This window comes from Prionailurus bengalensis, chromosome E1 (genome assembly GCF_016509475.1).
Source record: "Prionailurus bengalensis isolate Pbe53 chromosome E1, Fcat_Pben_1.1_paternal_pri, whole genome shotgun sequence".
Taxonomy (NCBI): Eukaryota; Metazoa; Chordata; class Mammalia; order Carnivora; family Felidae; genus Prionailurus; species Prionailurus bengalensis.
The window spans coordinates 10,680,850-10,693,890 of NC_057347.1; the positions used below are offsets into that span (position 1 = coordinate 10,680,850).

Sequence of the window (13,041 nt, forward strand, 5' to 3'; positions counted from 1 at the left end):
GACCCTTCCCACGACTTGGCCTCTTCCTCAGCCTCCTCCCTTGCCATGACCTTGGCCTTGCCCCTCAGCAGCCGCCCATCCCACCACCTGTTTCTTGTTACCAGTGCCTCCAAGAGAGCCACCCAAGCTTCCCCCTCCCAGCCCACTCCCTCCCCACCTTGTGGTTCCTTTCCTGCGGTCCCCCCCTCAACAGAACATTGCATCCGGGTCCTCCAAGCTGCCCACCACCCCCTTCGTGCTGGCCTCCTCTCCTTTCCTCCCTGCCCAGTTCAGAACTCACAGTTGTCTGGGAATGCGAACTGGTGCGGCCGCTCTGGAAAACAGTATGGAGGTTCCTCAAGAAACTAAAAACAGAACTACCCTAGGACCCAGCAACTGCACTTCTAGGCATTTCTCCACGGGATACAGACGTGCTGTTTTGAAGGGACACATGCACCCCCATGTTTCTAGCAGCACTATCAACAATAGGCAAAGTATGGAAAGAGCCCAAATGTCCATCGATGGATGAATGGATAAAGAAGATGTGGTCTATGTTTACAATGGAGTATTACTCGGCAATCAAAAAGAATGAAATCTTGCCATTTGCAACTACGTGGGTGGAACTGGAGGGTATTATGCTAAGTGAAATGAGTCAGAGAAAGACAAATATCGTATGACTTCACTCATACGAGGACTTTAAGAGACAAAACAGATGAACATAAGGGAAGGGAAGCAAAAATAATACAAAAACAGGAAGGGGGACAAAACAGAAGAGACTCATAAATATGGAGAACAAACAGAGGGTTACGGGAGGGGTGGTGGGAAGGGGGATGGGCTCAATGGGGGAGGGGCGCTAAGGAATCTACTCCCGAAATCATTGTTGCGCTAGATGCGAACTGATTTGGATGTAAGTTAAAGGAAAAAAAAAAAAAAAAGTCAGTTGTCATTACAGGCACATTCATCCGATGCCCTCAACTGCTGTGCCCGTGTGCCCTCCCATGTCCTCATCCGGCCATCCTGGGCCCTACGAAAGCTAGCCCTGGGCCCGCGCGGTGCTCGGGGCCAGGGCATGGTCACAGAGGCCAGGCCAGGACTGCCAGGCTCGGTCCGCGGCCAGGGCTGCCTCCCAGCTGCAGGCAGACCCCACTGTCCCCAGCCAGCTCTGCTGGCATCTCAGAGATGCCCCGTCTTTGCTTCCCTTTGTCCCTCCACGTCTTTGTCCCTCTTCCAACCTCCAGGAGCCCTCACCCTCCGCTGCAGGGCTCACGAGGAGAAGGAAATGATCCAAGACGGTGCCTGGGTGGCTCAGTCAGAAGAGCATGGGACTCTTCATCTTGGGGTTTGTGAGTTCGAGCTCCACGCGGCTCTTGGCTTGCGAACAGCTGCACCCAGCGAAACCCGGGCCCTCCACATGCCTCTCCTGTCTCCTCCTCACCCTCCTGCAGCTCTGAGGGGCCGAACCCCTCCCATCAGGCCCAGCGTGCCAGCACCGATGACGTAGCGTGCTTCACCCTCTCTCGTCCTCTTCCATTTTGCAGTTAAAAAAATTTTATTAATGTTTATTTTTGAGAGAGAGAGAGCATGAGCAGGGGAGGGACAGAGAGAGACGGTGCCCCTACCTCCCTTGAGCGACCCTTGCACTTGGAAAGCTAGCACAGTGAAGCGGTGAGCTCAGGAAAGCTGAATGACAGAAACGGAGAATCCAGAACTTTGGGGGCATGGAGAGGTTGGAAAAGGAATTGGTTTCTAGAAGCCGATGGCACTTGGGGGAACAGATAAGAAACAGACGGGAAGAGGGAAGAAACAAAACTGGTTGGGACACTAAAGTCCTAGTAAAACTTCTCATCAGGACAAGTAACAGCCTCCCGGGAAGTATCAGGTTTAAGGGGTGACGCTCCTCCCGTTATCCCAAATGGCCTCAACAGGGGCTGCAGGAAGTCGGAACAGTATGAGGGTAAGACAGCAAGGAAATAGGGCAGAATTCTGTGTGTGCTTGTTCTCTACTGCTGTGTAACAAATTACCCCCACAGACGCTCTCTGGTGGTTCTGTGTGCGACCCTAGGATGCCGCCCTCGGGGGTAGGGGCACACTCTATGTGCCGAAGAATGAAATCTGCATTTGGTGGCCACAAGCCCTGCTGTGACACAGAGACCAGCCGTGTTAACCCAACTCACATCCCATCCCCCAGGGCACAAAGGAAGCCTGCATTTCCCCCTTTCCCTGCTCCTAGCTGGAGCCCTGGGGCCGGTGCTGGCCAGGGTTCGGGGAGAAGCCACCGCCAGACTTGGCCCTCATGAAACCTCACACTCCTCGCTCTGCTCGCTCACTGCCTTCCCCGCAGACCTCAGGGCCACGTGTGTCGAGGGTGGCGGTGTCACGAGAAGGAGCAGCTGGGGTCCCCGATCACTGCTTGGAGAGCCGCCCCACCGACCAGGCACCGGACTCTAAGAAGTAAGCGGGTTGTCATGCCACGGACAGGTGGCTTTCGACGCAGCGTAACCCAGGGCACCCTGGCAGAGGGGCGCTCCCAGCTGCTCCGGACTCAGGCAAACCCTCCCCAGGGTCCCTGCTGAGTCCTGCTCCCGGAGCGGACGTCAGGCCAGGTCTTCGGCGGAGAGGTGCGTGTGCAGGGCTGCCCCGGGGCAGAGCTTGGGGCGAGGGGCCCTCACGGGAGGGAAGCTGCGTGCCCGCCACCCCTCTCCTGCGTGGCGGGACTGACGTGCAGATGGGGGTGAGGGAAGGACACAGCCAGAAACCGCATCATGATACAAATGATAAATTATATTTGTACAGTAAATAAGTATCAATAGTCAACACAAGTTCAAAACCAGCCACCGGCCCCTGGGACTGAGAAAAGGGCTGGGTGACACCCCTACCACGGTGCCCATCAGGAGGGGGCGTGATGGCCTGTGTGTTACACGTGTGGCAGCGGCCGGTGGCTTCATGATCAGTGCAGCAGGCAACAGGGACGAGGCGCCTGGGACGGGCCTGGGCCGGGAGGCGGGGAGGGACGGGGGTCTCCTGGGGCCTCGGTGGCCCAGTGGCTACCATGTTGGGGCCTCAAAGTCACGTCAGGAAGGGGTCTTGACTGTGACCAAGAATCACTGGCCAAGTAGTCAGGTTTGGTCTGCTGGCCTGTGACGGGGTCCGGGCTCGCACCATACGAGTGAAAGCACCTCCCTGGGGAAGCGGCCTGCAGAGGCCCCTTCCCCAGGTCGGAAGAGGCCAGACGTCGCCGGGGCCCGTGGTCCAGCCCCAGGCCTCCGGCTCTGGCCGAGGTGTGGCCGGTTAGGAGCTCTGGCGGTGGCTCCTGGGGCCGGAGGACGGCCTCTCGGAGCAGCACGGTGAGCTTGTAAAAATAGCAAACAGCAGTGGCCTGAGAAGGCAATTCTGACTCCGCCCGCTCGCCACCGGGCATCTTACGGCTCTCAGGGCGGTGCTCAGGGTCACATCTCCTCCTGGAACCAGCGAGGGGCGGAGGATGGCCGGGGGCGGGGTCCGCTGCCCTTGGGGTCGGGGTCGAAAAGTCCAGGGCGGAAAGGAAGACTGGAACGCCCGCCAGGCAGGCTGACCAGACACGGGATTGGGGGGTGGGGGGGGGGTCCCTTCCCTGGGGAGAAGCGCATCCTTTCTGGTCTTTATTTCATGACTTCATACTTTTCTTACAGTGGTGGGGGGGCGGGGGGAAGCAGGGGGTGGGGGTGGGGTGAGATTAGTGCACGTTTGTTAAAAATCTATTGTGTGAGAAGGACTTTTTTTATTCCCCCTCCTCTCCAAAATAAGAGATGATTATTTTTAAGTCTGCAATGTGTGTGTCTGGGGTTCGCAGCCGGGTGGGTCAGGGCCAGCCCTGGTCCCTCACCCCTCTGGGCCCGGAGGCTGTCCCCAGGGAGCCACGGGCACCCCCAGACACCCGCCATCTCCACGCCGTCCCCATCTTCACCCTGAGTGCAGATTAAGACAGAGGAGATCACAGACACAAGGTTCAAGACGCCTCTTCCGTTTCAGATTTCCACTGCAAACGGAAGTCCTTGTCGATCTGCGCGTGCCTTCCGTTACAAAAGGGAATTAGCCGATACAAACTGGTGAGTCACATTCATACATTGGATTTTTTTTTTTTTCTTTAACTTTCTCGACGGTGGTGTATTGGTAAGAAAAATAGCCTCTCTCAGGATCTAGCCCAAAAGGCTACACATCAATCAGTTTGGGAAGTCACCAAAAAAAGGGAGTGAAAAGAAAGGAAAAGGCAACTGGAGGCTGGGATGTTGTCGTTGTTGCTGTTGTAGGTTTTGTTTTTTTTAAATAAACATCATCTTTTATGTGTAATCAAATTCCCCTATTTTTCCCTATAAAGAATCTGCTTTAGTTTTTCCATAAGGCATTTTTTTTTTTGTCTCTTCCTATTTAAATTTTCTTAGAGTTAAAACCATAAATAAGAGGATGTAAACCACTAACATGACACGTGCCAATATCTTAATTGATCCAGACCTGGTAAATTCTATCAAAACTAGACAGTTAAATAAGAACCACGTTATAAAAATATTAGCCAAAAAAAGACTATTAGATAATTCTGCAAACTCAAATATGAAACTGTACTAAACAAAATATGTGCAAACGTATACAAGCATAGAGCCACGTGGCGGGGTTATGCTCAGATTAGTTTAAAGCTTGCTCTAGTGGATTTAATTCGAGTTGTTCCACGGTGGTGGCGGTTACTTTGAACTCACACACGAGTCAAAGGAAAATAAAATATCCACAACCACGTCCCCAAAAGGTGAGCGTCTCATGGAGCTGGTGCTTCATTCCGTCCACACCTGGGACTGCCTGGGTCCTGCTAGGGCTGGAGGTCAGGGGCAAAGACACGGTGGCTGTCCCAAGGCCCGGGCCAGGCAGCGTCCCAGAGGCCCTCGGGCTGAGGTTCAGGGCAAGGGCGACCCGGACAACTCCCGCCCCCTCGTCCAAGGCCCCAGAGAGCTGGCCAATCTCCACAGGAGCCGGGACCTCACGCTCGGGGTGGGGGGTGGGGGGGACGCGGGGAGGCGACCGGGCAGGGTCGGGCTACAGGCCAGGGATGGGCGAGCGGCGGCCTCAGAAGGCGCGGAGACCCGCGTGCCGGGTCTGACGTCTAGCAGGCCGGCCGCCGCTCGAGTCTGAGGATCGGGGCCGTAGAGGCAACCCTTTTATCAGGAAGCCGGAAGTGGAAAGCCCTAACACCCACCCCCCACCCCCTTCTGCAATCGAGTCCCTGCTGGGCGTCCTCAGGCACAGGTGCTCTGGGCATTCGCTCTGTGGTGGGTCCCAGGCCCGGGCACTAGAGGAGGAAAGGGTTGGTTGTGCCGGCGGCCTGAGCTGCCGACGGGGGGATGCCCACACTGCCCCCCATGTTCATCGTGGCGGGGCCCAGTGGCGTCAGGGAGGAACCGCTGCCCCCCAGAACTGGGTGCGGGGCTGTGGAGGTCATGGAGGCCACAGCCATGGGCTCCACCCCCGGGCTCGGCCCAAAGGACGTGCTGGTCCCCAGGACTGGGCTCCCCCGCAGCTGGTTCAGCGTCAGCGGCTGGGGCTGGTTCACCTGGAAGGGGTTGACAGGGGCCGAGGCTGCGGCTGCACCTGAGGAGAGAGCAGGAGGGACAGCGGCCCTCGTCAGGACAACATCCATCCCCAGGTCCAAGGGCCGGAAGCTGGCGGCCACCGGGAGCACGTGCACTCTGCAGTCCACCCCTCTGGGAACAGCCCTTCCCGGCGCCCGCTGTTTCGCACACGCTATTCTGCACGCGCACACGCATCTGCCGGCTGGGTCTCCGGTGTCCACGTGAGGAGACCGAGGCTGTGAGAGGCCAAGGGACTCACCCAGAGTCCCAAAGCCTGAATGGGGCAGTGCCAGCAACGTGCCCAGCTCGTGGGGCTCCCTCACGACGAACAGCTGGCACTGCTCCCGTATTCCGCGTGCCACACTCCGTGACCACCGGGGTCCAGGAATGAGGAGGGCAGAGGGGGAGCTGGGAACTGCTGCTGGAGAGTGGCAGTCTCCAGGCTGGGCCCTGGGACCCGAGGGCTGGCATGATAAAGGCTCTGAGAAGCCCCGCAGTCAAGAAGTGGAAGCAGACATGTCTTACCCAGCATGTCCAGAATTTATCATACGTCATAAAACCTTTCCCCAGCTTTCAGCAAAAATGTCTGCTGATACTCTGCCAAAAACGCGAGAGCTGCCAGCACTGAGTCTCCAAAGCAGCCCAGCCCCAGAGCACAAAGGCTGCCTGCTGAGGGCACCCCCACAAGTCACCACCAGGAGACGCTGCCCTGCCCGTTCTCCGCCCCACGCCCTGCTGAGGGCACAGCCAGCGTCCCCGCACCAGCCCCTGGTAACCCTGCAGATCAGCCCTGCTGGAGCAGGGCCACCTTAGAGGTAGCAGAAGCCCCCTGAGGAGGGATGGCGGGGCGCCGGGTGAGTGGTGGGGGGAGGGATGGCGGGCCACCGGGGGGAGGGGGGCCACTGCGGGGGGGGGGGGGGGGAAGGCCAGCCTGGCTTAGACACTGGGTTCTCGTCCTGCACAGGGAGCAAGGAGCAACCACGTCCTTGCCCATCACAGGGTTGGGCAGGACCAGGCCCTCCACACACCCCACTTCTGCCCCAGGGTCCCCACCCTCAACTCTTCTAAGTCCTGAGGTCCCTCTTTTCTGCAGGGTTCTATGAGGAGCCGCGGCCCAGGGCTTCAGATCTATCTTGCGGTGGGCTTCAGACTGAACGCCCTGAATGTGATAACATCCCGGCCCCTGGAGCTCCCAAGGCCTTGCTGGGAAATCTCGGGGGCGTCGGTCCCCGGAGGGAGAGGGTTATCTGGGCTGGGTGCCGAGGAGGACTGTGATCGCCCACTGGAGAGAGGGTGCTCCGGGCAGGGAAAGCAGAGGGGCTCGGGGCAGCTGAGGGTGTGAGCGCAGGGGCAGAGAAGGCAAGGCCAGGCTGGCCACAGCAGTCCTGGACGCTAAAGCAAGGGCTGGGGGCTTGTCCACACGGAGCCTTTGAGGGTGGAGAGCGGGCCTTTAGAAGGAGCCTGCCGGCAGGGAGGACGCACACAGGGATGGGAAGGTGGGGTTCCGAGCCCTGGAAAGGCAGAATCCAGCCCCTCGCGGGGCTGAAGTGAGGGTCCGTGGGTCCCTGGAAAGTGGCCCCCAGAGAGTGGAAAGCTGGGCAGCAAACTCCAGCCCCTCCTCACCCCACCACTGCCCTCGCCCGGGCAGGAGGCGGTGCTTGCCGGAGGGTCTCCCTGGCCAAGGGCACCACGTCAGGGACAGCTTCCGCTCAGGGGTCTCGGTCTACCTGAGGAGAGGGGCTGTCTTCCAGCCCCCACCCCACCACTGCACACCGGCATTCACACCCCTGCCCGCTGAAGCCCAGCAATTGCGGCTGTGCCTCTGACAGGAAGCGCCCCCCGAGGGGTGGAGGAGAGGTCAGGGCCCGAGGCCTGCCCCAAACCCGTTCTCAGGAAGGGGGGGGCCGGGAGGCGCGCATACCTGGTGCCAGGAACGGGTTGAGGGACTGGGCCGGCGGGGCTGGCCTGGTCACCAGCGAGTCCAGGTTCACCAGGGCCGCGTTGGGGCCCAGGAAGGACTCGGGGGTTTTCCGGGAGCTGCTGGGCTTGCTCGAGGCGGCGGTCAGGGGCTGAGACTCAAAGGGGTCGGGGCTTGTAGTTCCGTTGTTTTGGGACGGTGGAGAGGCCACCGCCTCAGCTGCAAGATAGGGACACACGCAGGCACGGTGAGAGCGGAGGGTGGGGCCCCGAGACGCCAACCCCAGGAGAGTCCCAAGCGAGACACAGGCATTCCGGGGGGCACCCCGCGTGGCCACGCAGAAGACGGGATGTTCGGTGCAGGGCTGTTTCCAACAGACCCGACCGGGGACAGTCGGCCACAGGGGCAGCTCCCAGGACCCCCGGTTCACGTAACCAAACCCAGAGCGCAGGGACAGAAGACGCGACGATGAGGGAAGAGCCGTATTACAACGTTACGTGAAGACAAGCAGGTGACAAGACAACGCAGACAGCATGATTCCCCCCCCAAAATACCGGGGTGCTCCTTCAGGTTGCTGGCTAGGCACGAGCAGCTTATTTGTTGGTGTGTGTTCACTGTCCATTTTCTACAATGAACGTGAATTTCTTGATGGAGAAGAAAGCAAATTATTTTCAAAAATTCAGCCAACAGAGGGTGTACTGAGACAGGCTGGTGGGAACGCAGTGTGCTTGGCCAAGATGCAACGCGGCAGTGGGGTTAAAGGTTCTTAAAAATGGTCATACTCTCCACTCGGTAATCCCATTTCTAGGAATCCAGTCTTGGGAAATAATGCGAAATGTGAACAGGGATGTAAGCACCAGGCTGTTCACAGCAGCATTATTTACTCGAGCGAAACCTGGAATCAACCTAAAATGTCCTCCCAAAAGTTACAGATCAAATAAATTACCGCTGAGCAACGCAAGGAGATATTACACAGCTATGGAATAGTTGCTGAAGTCTTTTTTTTTATGTCCTCAGAAAAATTTTTCCACTTTTCAATCTGTTGTTCTTCTGTAAAGGAGGAGAGGGGGGAGGACCCAACTCCATCTGACAGTATGAGCTGAACAAAAGAGACCGTATACACAGAGCTCAGAAAACATACACAGCGGCTGGGGTGGGTGGAAGGATTACAGATGATTTTCATTTCCTTCCACAAACTTTCCCAAATTTTCTGCAGTGGAAATAGCTCTAGAATTGGGGGTACCTATTTTGCAAGTCCACGGAAGGATGTCCACACCAAGAAGCCACGCCGCCTTCTCGCTGAGGCACGCGTGGGTGGGCCAGGACAGTTAGGTTGTAAGTTGGCCCGCAGAGGACACGCATGGCATTTTGTTTTTTTAATGCAGCGAAAGAAAGACCCCAAGAAGCAGCACGTTCTAAGTGGCCCCTGGTCCCCTGAGCTGAGAGGGGGCCCGAGGGGTGAGCCGGGGCACCAGGCTGCTCGTACCTTAGACCAGGGCCAGCCAGGCCTGTAGCTGTAGCTGGGGGAAGGGGTGGGAGGAGGTGGGAGGGAGGAAGGGGGTGGGGGTGGGGGGCAAATGGAGAATGGGGAGGGCACGGGGAGAAGCTGAGAAAGGAAAGAGAAAGGAGAGAAGTTGCTCTAGGTAGCTGGGAGGTGTGGCCGGAGACGGACAGAGACAGCCTGGCTCTGTCCCTGGCCTCTGGCCTCGGCCCCCTCCCCCTGGTCCGGTCTCTCTGTACCCTACCTACCCTGATGCCCCGCCAGCCCCGGGGGCACTGGGCCTGGGCCTCTGACAGCCACAACGGGGGTGATGAAGTCGGGCAGAGACACCGTGTCCAGGCCCAGAGCTCGGGCTGTCTGCAGAAGGGGCAGCTTGGGGAGTGGGGACTCGGGAGGAAAGTAGACGGTCAGAGCGGCTCAGGCTGGGCAGCGGGGGCCCGTGCTGGGCTGGGGCTCGTGCAGGCAGCCTCTGGGGTTTGGGGGCGGGGCCGAGGCAGAGAGGTGAATGAGACAGGAAACCCAGGCCCGACACCAGGACACCAGGACGGGGTGAAAGAAAAACCCAACCGCATGACTTTTCACTGCCAATGTGTGAATTCCTGCCATCGGCCACTTACAGCTCCCGAGACCAAAACACAACAAAATGCAGGAAGTTGATAGGTCTTGAAAGCCGATTATTTCTGCAACAACTGGGCTGGTCAAAGGCACAGACGTTACGGAAACGACTACCATCTTTCACATACCTGTTTTTTTTGAAGTTCGGAGGTTGTCAAATTCAGAAAAGTCATCTTTAATTGTACCATTCAAATTACTGAAGAGATCAAAGGCCCCTGGGTGAACATAAGAGGCCGGTGACTGTGGGCACATCAACATGACCCCGTGATTCTGCCGTCCAGTCTACAGCCCAGGGGTGTGCTGGCAGCAGGAGAGGAGATGTCTGCCCCATCGCACGGGGCTCAGGGTCACCCGGTGCTCTGGGAGGGGGCCAGGCTGAGGATCCTGGCCTCCCAGGACACGGTGTGGGGGCGCCTGCCTACGACTGCTCCCGCCTGCCCCAACCCCAAACCGACGGAGGCGCTAACGTGGGTGGAGGTACTTCGGAGCTAGGTTTCGAGACTTGGATAGAGCCTGTAGGAAGCTCCTGGAAGGCGCGCCCAGAGGGTAGCCTGCCCAGACCCCCCCCAGGAAGCTCCCTCTGGACAGAGGCACAGTGCCCAGAAGACCTGTGAGCTCACCCTTCACGGTGGGCTTGTGGCATCGGGAGACTGGGGACAAAGGCTGCAGGTGACAGGGTAGCAGCAGCAAGTGCAGGCCAACCCACAGATCCCACGCCACGGAGCCAGAAGAGGGGAAGGCATGGGGCCCAAAGGGGCCCTCGGAGCCCGGGCAGAGGGAGGTCTCACCAGTGGCCGAAACAGGCTTGGCGGCCGAGGCTGCGGCCCAGGCGTCGGCCGTTTTCCCAGCACTGGGGGCCTGCTGCTGTGGGGCTGCCCAGGGGTCCGAGCCCTTGGAGACGGAGGGTATGCTGGCTCCGGTGGGCACTCCCCACGGGTCGACGGGGGCAGCTGGCTTGGCACCTGTGGAAAGGCAGGGTAGGCTCAGATACGTCCTCGGAGAGCACTGGGCGGCCGGGGAGAGAAAGGAGAGGACGCCGGGCCCCATGTCAAGACAGGCAGTCACCCAAAGGGTGCTGTCCCACGCCAGCAAAGCTGGACAGAGCTGAAGGACAGAGCTGAAGGCCAGGGCCGACAGCCATCGGGGGTGCCCACCCCGGGGAGTGCACTGGGCCTGGCCTGCTGGGAAGGGACCAGACAGGAAACCGCGAACCTTTCCAAAGTCCCCGCCATACACGGTCTCGCGAGGAGCCTCGCGAGCTAAGTTCGAGCCCGTCTCCCCGGAGTCCACAGGCTTCCTCCAAGGAATGAGCCCTGCCCATCTGCTGCTCCAGCCACAGGCCCTGGCAGCATCCTGTCCCCACTTGCTTTGAGTGGTTTCTGCTTTTGACAGAGGGTGAATAAAACAGAGGTGTATGTGAAAAGGAATCAGAAGCAAATGCCTATGTACCTAGGCAATAAAATGTTTTCAAACCGTCAGTGGCAAATCAACTTAGTGGGTCACAACCGGTTTTCAAAAGAGTAAAAGAGAGTGCACCTAATATTTTGTGTTAGCCCTTCCTTCGACTTCCCCCTCTACCCCATAGAGGCAGCTTTACACAACCTATCGATCAGCTGTGCCTACTTTCTTACCTATATATAAATGTACACATCCTCTACGGCCTGCTCTATTCACGCACGCCACATTTTATTTGGGAGATTTCACCTGCGTTGACGTGCAGTGGAAACGCGTTCCTTTTTATGGTTGTATAATATTCCGCTCCGTGGCGGGGCGGGGGGTGCCCACATGTGATTGGTCCGCTGAAGGCACTGGCTAGGTTTTGCTTTGGTTCTCATCCCCAAGTGTGCTCATACGTGTGAGGCCCTCGGTCGAAGCTCCTTCCCCTCCACCAAGTGATGCCCGTGTGGCCTCCACAGTCATGCCTTATGCTGTGTGGGTGCAAGTCCTGGTGCTCTGGGAACTGCCCCATGATCTCATTAATGTTCCCTGCATTAATGTTCATAATGTTCCATTAATGTTACCTCCCAATTTGTGGCTTTTCTTTTCACTCTCCTTAAGGTATCTTTTTTTTTTTTTTTTAATTTTAAATTTTAAATGTTTATTTATTTTTGACAGAGAGAGAGGCAGAGAATGAGCACGGGAGGGGCAGAGAGAGAGCAAGACACAGAATTCTGAAGCAGGCTCCAGGCTCCGAGCTGTCAGCACAGAGCCTGACGCGGGGCTCGAACTCAGGGACCGTGAGATCGTGTCCTGAGCAGAAGTCGGACACTCAGCCGACTGAGCCACCCAGGCGCCCCTTTAGGGTATCTTTTGATGAACAGAGATGTTCTGAAGTTTAATGGGGAGAAACCTATCAGTATTTTCTTTTGTAATTTGTGCTTTTTGTGATGACTAGGAAAGCCTTCCCTACACCTCAAAGGCCTTTTTTTTCTATGTACACATTTCCTTTTTATTCTGTGTGCACATCCCTTGCAAGTGACGATGGCCTAATTCTTCCCAGCCTTTACCCTTTTTCTTTCCTTTTCCCGCCTCACTGTGCTGGTTGGGACCACCAGCGTCAACGTAAAGCACGAGTGTGGACAGCCAGTGTCCCTGTCTTGCTCTTACAGGATCAATTTTCAATGTTTTACATTAAATGGTAGCACTTCCCATTTATAGGTTTCTTTCCTTCTAGAAGCCCTTAATCAGGCTCTGGAAGCTCCGCATTATTCCAAGTTTGCTAAGACTTTCACAGTGAATGGCTGATGAATTTTATCAGTTTCTCTCTATTAAGGTGATAGCATGATCTTTCCCTTCTCGTCTGTGATATGGTACAGCTATCTACACGTTTTCTAAGGACGGGGTCCCTGCAAACTTTCTCCTGATGTACTCTATCATTTTTTATATTTTTCATGTTGGTTTCGCAATTATCTGCTTTTTGCATCTGTATTCCTGAGCGGGAGTGGCCTGACAGGTCTGTTCTCACACTGTATGTCCTGTCTGCTTTTGATGCTAAGGTTATGCTAGTCTCATAAAGTAGCAGGATACTCCCTATTTCCCTACCCTCTGAAAGAGTTTGTATAAAGGTGGAATTGTTTCCAGAGTGGTGTTACAATCTGCCAGTAAGGCCCTCCGGGTGGATTGTGGGGTGGGGAGGATTTTTAAGTCCTGACTCAATGCCTTTAATGATGATATAGCACTACCCCTATTTACGGATTTCCTACTGATCTCCGGTCAGCTCTGCTAAGTTTTCCTTCTAAACGTATCCACTTTAAGTTTTCAGATTGAAAGCACAGAGCTGACCAAACAGCCTCTTACTCCGTGTGAAACCTTGGCAGTGTGGGCAGTTATGGCCCCCTGTTTCATTCCTAATACCATCTGCGTCTCTCCTCATTTAAAAAAAAAAATTTTTTTTTAAGTTTATTTCTTTTTTTCTAAAATTTTTTTTTCAACGTTTT

At 56.6% G+C, this 13,041-nt stretch overlaps 1 protein-coding gene across 4 annotated transcripts in view; it reads right to left on the reverse strand.

The window, feature by feature from the left end:
* Positions 1-2,739: 2,739 nt before the first annotated feature.
* Positions 2,740-13,041, reverse strand: part of EPN2 (epsin 2) — an 86,305-nt gene continuing 76,003 nt past the window's right edge. For 2 of the 4 annotated variants that reach the window (XM_043583277.1, XM_043583279.1), the window contains 5 exons: positions 10,393-10,566; positions 9,733-9,819; positions 7,492-7,707; positions 5,552-5,589; positions 2,740-5,290 (listed from right to left, as the gene is read on the reverse strand). In XM_043583277.1, the coding sequence (XP_043439212.1) occupies positions 5,105-5,290; positions 5,552-5,589; positions 7,492-7,707; positions 9,733-9,819; positions 10,393-10,566 (701 nt within the window). In that variant the 3' untranslated portion in view covers positions 2,740-5,104. Of the gene's footprint in view, positions 5,590-7,491; positions 7,708-9,732; positions 9,820-10,392; positions 10,567-13,041 lie in introns of all 4 variants that reach the window. The other 2 variants (XM_043583278.1, XM_043583275.1) reach the window with 1 other exon arrangement.